Source organism: Conger conger, chromosome 18, assembly GCF_963514075.1.
Source record: "Conger conger chromosome 18, fConCon1.1, whole genome shotgun sequence".
Classification (NCBI taxonomy): domain Eukaryota; kingdom Metazoa; phylum Chordata; class Actinopteri; order Anguilliformes; family Congridae; genus Conger; species Conger conger.
The window spans coordinates 16,129,250-16,139,504 of NC_083777.1; the positions used below are offsets into that span (position 1 = coordinate 16,129,250).

General features: G+C 49.7%; 1 protein-coding gene across 1 annotated transcript in view; it reads left to right on the forward strand.

Moving 5' to 3' along the window:
• The window catches only part of LOC133118612 (cilia- and flagella-associated protein 46), a 51,500-nt gene that overhangs the window by 19,872 nt on the left and 21,373 nt on the right, over window positions 1-10,255 (forward strand). The window contains exons 23-33 of the mRNA XM_061228725.1: window positions 578-709; window positions 909-1,074; window positions 1,388-1,466; window positions 1,712-1,859; window positions 2,624-2,807; window positions 6,150-6,303; window positions 6,512-6,574; window positions 7,411-7,583; window positions 8,068-8,169; window positions 9,378-9,545; window positions 9,958-10,106. Coding sequence (XP_061084709.1) covers window positions 578-709; window positions 909-1,074; window positions 1,388-1,466; window positions 1,712-1,859; window positions 2,624-2,807; window positions 6,150-6,303; window positions 6,512-6,574; window positions 7,411-7,583; window positions 8,068-8,169; window positions 9,378-9,545; window positions 9,958-10,106 — 1,518 coding nt within the window. The remainder of the gene's footprint in view (window positions 1-577; window positions 710-908; window positions 1,075-1,387; window positions 1,467-1,711; window positions 1,860-2,623; window positions 2,808-6,149; window positions 6,304-6,511; window positions 6,575-7,410; window positions 7,584-8,067; window positions 8,170-9,377; window positions 9,546-9,957; window positions 10,107-10,255) is intronic.

Sequence of the window (10,255 nt, forward strand, 5' to 3'; positions counted from 1 at the left end):
TGCTGCCTTTATTCTGTGTTCATTCAGCATACGGGCTGCGTTTAGAACATCATGGTGTAGAAAGGCCCTCTAGTGGCAATTCAGGATAATTACATGTTCATACTGGAAAGCGCTCTTTAAATAATTTCATTACTATACTGTATGGCGTGTATGCATGTACAGTATAATCATTATTGTAGTTTATTTTTATATTACTGGAGATGGAGAGAGATTGTAGATATAGACAGAGATGCCACATGGTGAACAGAGAGAACTCTTCCATAAACAGAAAAATGGAAAAGGAACACCGCTTGGCTAACTGCCTTCTATTGCCTCAATTTAAACGACAGAATAATCCACCACACATTAAGGGAGGGTAAGAGCAAGGCTGATGCCTCTTACAGAGCCCAGTAATGAGGCAACTGCTATCAGCTGCTGACGCTCTCCCAGACCACTGAAACACCTGTGTGCTGTAGAAACAGCAGAGGACACAGCAGCAGAGAGAGAGAGAGAGAGATATGCTCCTGTCATCTTTTCCTGGCTCCACTCCATAATGTAGACAGAGCACTTCAGTGGCATCCTGTGGCTGTTCCTACAGGTACAGCAGCAGACAGCTGTACGAGATGCTGAGCAGCGTGGCCTGTTTGAGGGGGCAGAGTTTGCTGCAGAAGTCAAAGGGACATCCTGGCCTGTACAGAGAAGCTCTCCACACCCTGCAGTCCAGTGTGAGGTGAGCCTTAATCCCCCCATAACACTACACCCACCGGGCCACCGGGCCACACAGCCCAGCCTGTTTGTTTAAAGTGTTGTACGTTAATGCGTGTTATGTATCAGGAGGTATGGTGTAGTTTGTGTTGAGTATCATGCGTTATGGAGTAGTGTATGTTGGGTATCAGTTTGGTAGTAGTACCTCTGGCTCTTGCGTTTAGCTACGGGGAGAAGGCTGGCAGCCAGGCCCTGTGCATGGTGGGGGCCAGGCACTACTGGAACTCCTGCCTGCCCCTGCTGCGGACCCCCCAGGACAGACAGCAGCTCCAGAGCTCTGTAGAGAAGATCCTCAGATCCATGGCCAGTACCAGCTCTACAGAGGGAAAGGTGGGTCCCCCCCTCTCTCACACAGTCTCTGTCAGGGCTTCTGTGCTCCCCTCTGCAGCAGTCTGTATGGTACGTTCTGTGCCTTATGGTGTTTAGTTATTTACATCACATTATGTGTTGGTTTGGCAGATGCTGTTCTGAATCCTTTCAACACTGTTTTAATTCCGTCTCTCATACAACTGAATACTTACTGAAGCCATTAGGGTTGCGTAGCTTTCCACATAGAGCAGCTTGGATCTGTGGCCTAGTTCCCTCACCTCTGTGTGACCCTGCCCCCCATCATTCACAGCTACTCTCTCTGCCTCTCTCCCAGGATGAGGGAGCCAGGATCCCAGTGAAACTGGCCTCAGAGTCCTCCCTGGGTGCGGGGATCCCCAGTCTGGAGATTTCGGGTGAGTGTGAGTGAGTCGGCGTTCAACAGATCACCCCTGTGCCACCCTGTCATTGGTCAGTGGTAATGGAGCCATCTTGCACTCTCCTTGCGAGAAAACCTGATTGGTTGGGAATGGGAAACACTTCAGTCTTAATGGAAATGTCAAGTGTGGATTATTATAAGTTCCCTTTAATTAAACCACTGCCATACAATGTACCAGCTGTAGGTTAAATTTGATTGGATAAAACTATTTTCTCTGTGTAGGTGCTGTCACACGAGGCGATGACCTAACTCTGAGAGCTGCGTTCTATGGCCTCCTCTTCTGTATCCATGGCGACAGGAATGACTGGCGGGCAGGGCTGAAGGTGCTGGACCAGGCGGTCAGAGAAATGCCCCGGACCAAGCACAGGCTGTGAGTGATAATCCACCTGATCTAGGATCAGCTTTAGCTTGCACAGCCCCTAAACCAGAAACTCGTTTTAGCTTGAACAGCTGATCCAGGATCAGTTTGAAAAGAAAAGATGCGTATGCTGGTCCCTGTGATGTTTTGTCTGTCTGTGGCTGTGGTCTTAATCGCAGACCCCCTATTGAGCAGGGGATGTGTTCCCATGGGAACCTGCTGTAGGAAGGAGGGGAGGGGGTAGGGGAGTGGGGTATTCTCAGGCTAACATACCCCCCACTGAGTGCACATCAAACCCAATGCTTTTTAATGTGTGTTAATGGAGAGTAATGATCTAGTCTTTCTGTACAGAGAGGGAAATACACTCCTACTGCACAGTGCTCTGAGCCATCTTACACAAGCCCTATGTGTGTCGACAGTCTGCTCTTTAAACAGCCGTGTGCGTGCGTGCGTGCGTGTGTGCGTGTGTGCGTGGGTGGGTGGCCTGCAGCATAGTGGTTAAGGTAAATGACTGGGACATGTAAGGTCGGTGGTTCTAATCCTGGTGTAGCCAGAATAAGATCTGCACAGCCGTTGGGCCCTTGAGCAAGGCCCTTAACCCTATTGCTCCAGGGGAGGATTGTCTTAGTCTTAGTCGAATCAACTGTATGTCGCTCTGGATAAGAGCGTCTGCCAAATGCCATTAATGTAATGTGTGTGTGTGTGTGTGTGTGTGTGTGTGTGTGTGTGTGTGTGCGTGTGCCTGTGTGTGCGCGTGTCTGTGTGTGTCCTTACAGGCTTCTCTTCAAGCAGCGTGCAATGGCCCGGGCCAGGCTGGGGGAGACCTTGCTCATAGACATGCAGCGTTTTGGGGATGAGGGAGAGGAGTGCCTGTCCCATATGTGGCACCACCTGGCCCACTGCTCCGCTGTGCAGGAACACAGAGTGACCTGCTACCGCAACGCCATCACATCCCTACAGGTACAACCACATCACACCCACATCACATCCCTACAGGTACAACCACATCACACCCCTACAGATACAACCACATCACACCCCTACAGGTACAACCTCATCACACCCCTACAGGTACAACCACATCACACCCCTACAGGTACAACCACATTACACCCCTACAGGTACAACCACATCACACCCCTACTGGTACAGCCACATCACACCCCTACAGGTACAGCCACATCACACCCCTACAGGTACAACCTCATCACAACCACATCACACCCCTACAGATACAACCTCATCACAACCACATCACACTCCTACAGGTACAACCACATCACACCCCTACAGGTACAACCACATCACAACCACATCACACCACTACAGGTACAACCACATTACACCCCTACAGATACAACCTCATCACAACCACATCACACCCCTACAGGTACAACCACATCACACCCCTACAGATACAACCACATCACACCTCTACAGATACAACCACATCACATCCCTACAGATACAACCACATCACAACAACCACATCACATCCCTACAGATACAACCACATCACATCCCTACAGATACAACCACATCACAACAACCACATCATATCCCTGCAGATACAACCACATCACACCCCTACAGATACAACCACATCACATCCCTACAGGTACAACCACATCACACCCCTACAGATACAACCACATCACATCCCTACAGATACAACCACATCACAACAACCACATCATATCCCTGCAGATACAACCACATCACACCTCTACAGATACAACCACATCACATCCCTACAGATACAACCACATCACAACAACCACATCACATCCCTACAGGTACAACCACATCACACCCCTACAGATACAACCACATCACACTCCTACAGATACAACCACATCACATCCCTACAGATACAACCACATCACAACAACCACATCATATCCCTGCAGATACAACCACATCACACCCCTACAGATACAACCACATCACATCCCTACAGGTACAACCACATCACACCCCTACAGGTACAACCACATCACACCCCTACAGGTACAACCACATCACACCCCTACAGATACAACCACATCACATCCCTACAGATACAACCACATCACATCCCTACAGATACAACCACATCAAAACAACCACATCATATCCCTGCAGATACAACCACATCACACCTCTACAGATACAACCACATCACATCCCTACAGATACAACCACATCACAACAACCACATCACACCCCTACAGATACAACCACATCACACCCCTACAGATACAACCACATCACATCCCTACAGATACAACCACATCACAACAACCACATCATATCCCTGCAGATACAACCACATCACAACCACATCACACCCCTACAGGTACAACTACACTCCCACACTATCACATAAAGATTTCATTATTTGTATCATTATATTTGTTAAATATTTAATTTCAACTGATTTCATTTATGTCTCCTCAAACGCTGAAGGTTATTTGACATTAAAAGCACAAATACATTAAAATGATTGTCACATTGTGTCAAACACTGCCTGTCATGTGTTTTAATAGCAAATATATAAATAGACAATATATTCAACAGCAAAGATTAAATGCTTCTAGCTACGTTCCTTAAATGGAAGATTTCACATTTAATCATGTGGCTATAAGTATTAAAGATCACATGCTTCTAGAAGACATGATGTATGGGCTGCAGCTTTATGCTAACATTATTTCCATGAAGCACAGTTAAGGAGCACACTAATGCATCCCGATTAGATGTGCTCCCGAATCATTTTTAGTTACAGTACAGTAGCACACATAAATTTTCAGGATTGCAGAGCCATGTGGTCTGTACTCATGATTATACTTTCTTGTGCTCTTATTGTTTTATATATTGCTGTTTTGTGGGGGTCCTCACAGGACTTAGTTGAGGCTTCTAAGGGTTCCACAAGACAGCACACACAGGATGTGTTGAACTCCCTAACACAGCACACTTCTCACACACAGGATGTGTTGGACTCCCTAACACAGCACACTTCACACACAGGATGTGTTGAACTCCCTAACACAGCACACTTCTCACACACAGGATGTGTTGAACTCCCTAACACAGCACACTTCTCACACACAGGATGTGTTGAACTCCCTAACACAGCACACTTCTCACACACAGGATGTGTTGAACTCCCTAACACAGCACACTTTTCACACACAGGATGTGTTGGACTCCCTAACACAGCACACTTCTCACACACAGGATGTGTTGAACTCCCTAACACAGCACACTTCTCACACACAGGATGTGTTGAACTCCCTAACACAGCACACTTTTCACACACAGGATGTGTTGGACTCCCTAACACAGCACACTTCTCACACACAGGATGTGTTGGACTCCCTAACACAGCACACTTCTCACACACAGGATGTGTTGGACACCCTAACACAGCACACTTTTCACACACAGGATGTGTTGGACTCCCTAAAGCCCGGTTTACACTTCTGCGGCGAATCTACGCAGAATCTACGTTCCCAACGTAGGGTGTGACGCATAGTTGCGTTTCAGAGGAGGTGGGCGTCAGGCTACGCCGTAGGCTACACTGTAGGGAACGCGGCTACGCGCAGGCTATGCCGTTTAGCACAGTTTAACACAGCGCACTTTTCACACGCTCGGACGTTTCCCGGTCGTCCCTGTGGGCGGGGCCTCGGCGACCCTGCGTCACTGTGGAAACATGGAGCTGTCACTCCCAAGGCCTCCTCATTCATAATGCAGAGCTCACAGTCCCTCAGAACAGAGGCTCACTTCCCTCAAGAGACACCGCTCATATATTTTTCATCTTCGGCCGCATCCTGCGTGTGTATTCCCCTGCATTACGCCGTGCTATCTTAAGACGCGCATGTGTTTCCGCGGTTCCACCGGCACCAGTATTGCATTACGTTGTGAATATATTAGTGTAGAGACGCATTATTTTAGCACGCTGGAACATGGCCTAGGAGCGAAAGCTACTCTGGAGAGGCCAGTCGTCTGTGTGTACGACAATGAAACAGTAATGATATCTCCTTCCCGAAAGGAATTTGTCATCAATCGAAAAGCAGCACAGGCCCAAAAACGGCGTTCTCATTTCAAAAGAGGCTTTTTAACAAGGACGCCATCAAATCCCGCATTTTTTTCCCGAACATTTCCCAGCTCAGAGAAGGATGAGAGGTCACACGCTGTAAGAAAAGGACGTTTTCAGAAACAGCTTTTGAAGACTGTTTTTTAAACCTAAGATTTAATATCTCCAGTGAGTGATGTTTTTGTTCAGTGAAAGCCGTTCACCGTTATTTGGTTTTGTGTACCCAGAGTGCGAGCAGTCGCTGGCAGAAAGTGGAGTACCTGCTGGAGTTTGGGGAGTGGCTGTACTGGGCCCACTTCCCCGCGGCTGAGGCCCTGAGCTCCATCCGCCAGGCAGAGGACATCCTGCTGCTCATGCAGGCTGCAGACCAGCAGGACCCCGGTATGGCACTGTTACACTGTTCCCCTGTTCCCCTGACTACGCCGCACTGTCCCCACGGCAACACCACTGTCACAATTGTTCAACACCTTCATGACACACTGTCTCTTAGTACCCTTATGTTCCAGACTACTGCTACTGCTACTGTAAGTCTGGCCTGTATGTGTTTATGAATTGCTCTTATTTCTGCTCTTTATTGTCTGCTGTTCAGAAGATTCTGGATCTGAGACCAGGAAGCAGGAAGACAGTGAGGAGCTGAAGGCTCCCCTGACAGGTATTCAGAGAATGACACTGCTTTACTGTGCTTTATACCTCTTTTAGTGTGTGTGTGTGTGTGTGTGTGTGTCTGTATGTGAATGACGTGTGTGTGTCTCTGTATGTGAATGACGTGTGTGTGTGTGTGTGTGTGTCTCTGTATGTGAATGACGTGTGTGTGTGTGCGTGTGTCTCTGTATGTGAATGACGTGTGTCTGTGTGCGTGTGTCTCTGTATGTGAATGACGTGTGTGTGTGTGTCTCTGTATGTGAATGACGTGTGTGTGTGTGTCTGTGTGCGTGTGTCTCTGTATGTGAATGACGTGTGTGTGTCTCTCTATGTGAATGATGTGTGTGTGTGTGTGTGTGTGTGTGTGTCTCTGTATGTGAATGACGTGTGTGTGTGTGTGTGTGTGTCTCTGTATGTGAATGACGTGTGTGTGTGTGCGTGTGTCTCTGTATGTGAATGACGTGTGTCTGTGTGCGTGTGTCTCTGTATGTGAATGACGTGTGTGTGTGTGTCTCTGTATGTGAATGACGTGTGTGTGTGTGTCTGTGTGCGTGTGTCTCTGTATGTGAATGACGTGTGTGTGTCTCTCTATGTGAATGATGTGTGTGTGTGTGTGTGTGTGTGTGTGTGTGTGTCTCTGTATGTGAATGACGTGTGTGTGTGTGTGTGTTTATATGTGAATGACGCCTGTGTGTGTGTGTGTGTCTCTGTATGTGAATGACGTGTGTGTGTGTCTATGTGTTTATATGTGAATGACGCGTGTGTGTGTGTCTATGTGTTTATATGTGAATGACGCGTGTGTGTGTCTCTGGATGTGAGCAGAGTGTATCTGCGTCTCCCCTGCAGACGGGCCACTGAAGGGAGAGTCTCCCAGCCTCACTCTGTCTGCCCTGAGGGACGTTCGTCAGCTGGAGGGGCTGCTCAGGGTCCACACCCTGCTGGCCTCTGTGACGGGCGGGGCCCCCGCTCACCTGCAGCACTGCCTGCTGGCCTACACCTGCGCCCTGCGCATCTGGCAGGTACACACAGAGGGAGCCATTTCACACTGCTGTTATTAGGTGTGAAAGTGTGTGTGTGTGTGTGTGTGTGAGAGAGAGCAAGAGAGAGAGGGAGTGCGGCACATCAGTCAGAGTGTTTATTGTGTGTGTGTGTGATGAATGTTACATTAATTACATTAATGGCATTTGGCAGACGCTCTTATCCAGAGCGACGTACAGTTGATTATACTAAGCAGGAGACAATCCTCCCCTGGAGCAATGCAGGGTTACGGGCCTTGCTCAAGGGCCCAACGGCTGTGCGGATCTTATTGTGGCTACACCAGGGATCGAACCAGCGACCTTGCGTGTCCCAGTCATTTACCTTAACCACTACGCTACAGTCCGCCCCTACGCTGCCGAATGTGTGTGGATGTGTCGGTGAGTCTGTGTGTGGTGAGTGTGTATTGTGCGTGTGTGTGTGTGTGTGTACTGGTATGTGAGTGTTCTGCTGCTCTGCCCCCTGCAGGTGTCTCTGGGCGCTGCAGGTGACGTGATCACAGACGGGATGGACAGTCAGGCCCCTCCCTCAGCCTCAGCAAAGAGAGACAAAGACAAGAAGACCAAAGAGGTGTGGACCAGGGGCATGTCCCTCACTGCTCACATATAGGCCTGTCCCTGACTGCTCACATACAGGCCTGTCCCTCACTGCTCACATACAGGCCTGTCCCTCACTGCTCACATACAGGCCTGTCCCTCAGTGCTCACATACAGGCCTGTCCCTCAGTGCTCACATACAGGCCTGTCCCTCACTGCTCACATACAGGCCTGTCCCTCAGTGCTCACATACAGGCCTGTCCCTCACTGCTCACATACAGGCCTGTCCCTCACTGCTATGATACAGGCCTGTCCCTGACTGCTCACATACAGGCCTGTCCCTGACTGCTCACATACAGGCCTGTCCCTCACTGCTCACATACAGGCCTGTCCCTCAGTGCTCACATACAGGCCTGTCCCTCACTGCTCACATACAGGCCTGTCCCTGACTGCTCACATACAGGCCTGTCCCTCAGTGCTCACATACAGGCCTGTCCCTCACTGCTCACATACAGGCCTGTCCCTCACTGCTATGATACAGGCCTGTCCCTGACTGCTCACATACAGGCCTGTCCCTGACTGCTCACATACAGGCCTGTCCCTCACTGCTCACATACAGGCCTGTCCCTCACTGCTCACATACAGGCCTGTCCCTCACTGCTCACATACAGGCCTGTCCCTGACTGCTCACATACAGGCCTGTCCCTCACCGCTCACATACAGGCCTGTCCCTCACTGCTCACATACAGGCCTGTCCCTCACTGCTCACATACAGGCCTGTCCCTCACTGCTCACATACAGGCCTGTCCCTCACTGCTCACATACAGGCCTGTCCCTCACTGCTCACATACAGGCCTGTCCCTCACTGCTCACATACAGGCCTGTCCCTCACTGCTCACATACAGGCCTGTCCCTCACTGCTCACATACAGGCCTGTCTCTCACTGCTCACATACAGGCCTGTCCCTCACTGCTCACATACAGGCCTGTCCCTCACTGCTCACATACAGGCCTGTCCCTCACTGCTCACATACAGGCCTGTCCCTGACTGCTTTCAGCTCACATACGGGCAAAGCTCACTTCAGCCATCGCCTCAGAGAAGCACCACAGACACTTAGCATATAGTAGCGCTGATGCTACATATTCAGGGGTAGAGGCAAGCCTGATGTACTGGTACTGGTCAGAGCAGCCTCAACAGTAACTCTGTGTGTCCTGATCGCATCCTGTCCTGTCCCCGGGACAGCCCCCTGAGGAGAAGCCCAAACGGAAGGGCGCCGCGGAGGTCCCGGTGGAAGTCCCGCCCCCCGGCCCGGAGGAGTGGGCGCGGTACGACTGCCCCCCCGAGGTGCGGCTGGCCTTCAGGCGCGACAGAAGCCCCCGAACCCTCAACCGACTGAGCGTCAGCAACCAGGCAAGTCTGTTCCTCTGAGCCTCCTTCTGCCTCTCTCAGGTCCCGCTGTTCACTGTTCATTCACTCACTGCTCACCCAGTCCCTCTCAGGTAGATGAGACTCACTCAGACTGAAATGAGACTATTCCCTCAGACTCAGCTGAGTCTATTGATTATTGATTATTTGAGTATTGATTCAAATTCAGGTGAGTCTGTTAATTTAGACTCAAGTGAGTCTATTGATTATGACTCGGGTGAGTATTGATTCAAATTCAGGTGAGTCTGTTCATTTAGACTTAGGTGAGTCCATTCACTCAGACCCAAATGTGTCTATTCACTTAATCTAATTTGTGCTTATTCACTCAGACTGGACTGAGTTTATTCACTCAGACCCAGGTGAGTCATTTGTACATGTTGCTTTGTGACTGGATCAGACTCAGACTCTGTACTTCCTGGACCTGCTGGTGAAAGAGCTGAATTCACGTGCGCTAACCCACCTGACTCTACCTGTCCTACACCTGGCTGAGGTCATCGCCCACGACCTGATGGACAGCAGGAGTGTCTCTGACCTGTACCGCCTGAGGTACACACCTCTCACACACAGCACTGCAGCCTGTACCCTCAGTGCATGCTGTTTCATTCATATTCTTTTCTTTTTTCATTGTGTTAAGTCCTCTGAGAAACCTGCAAGAACAAAGTGCTGATTCATTCATTCATTCATTCACTGTGTGA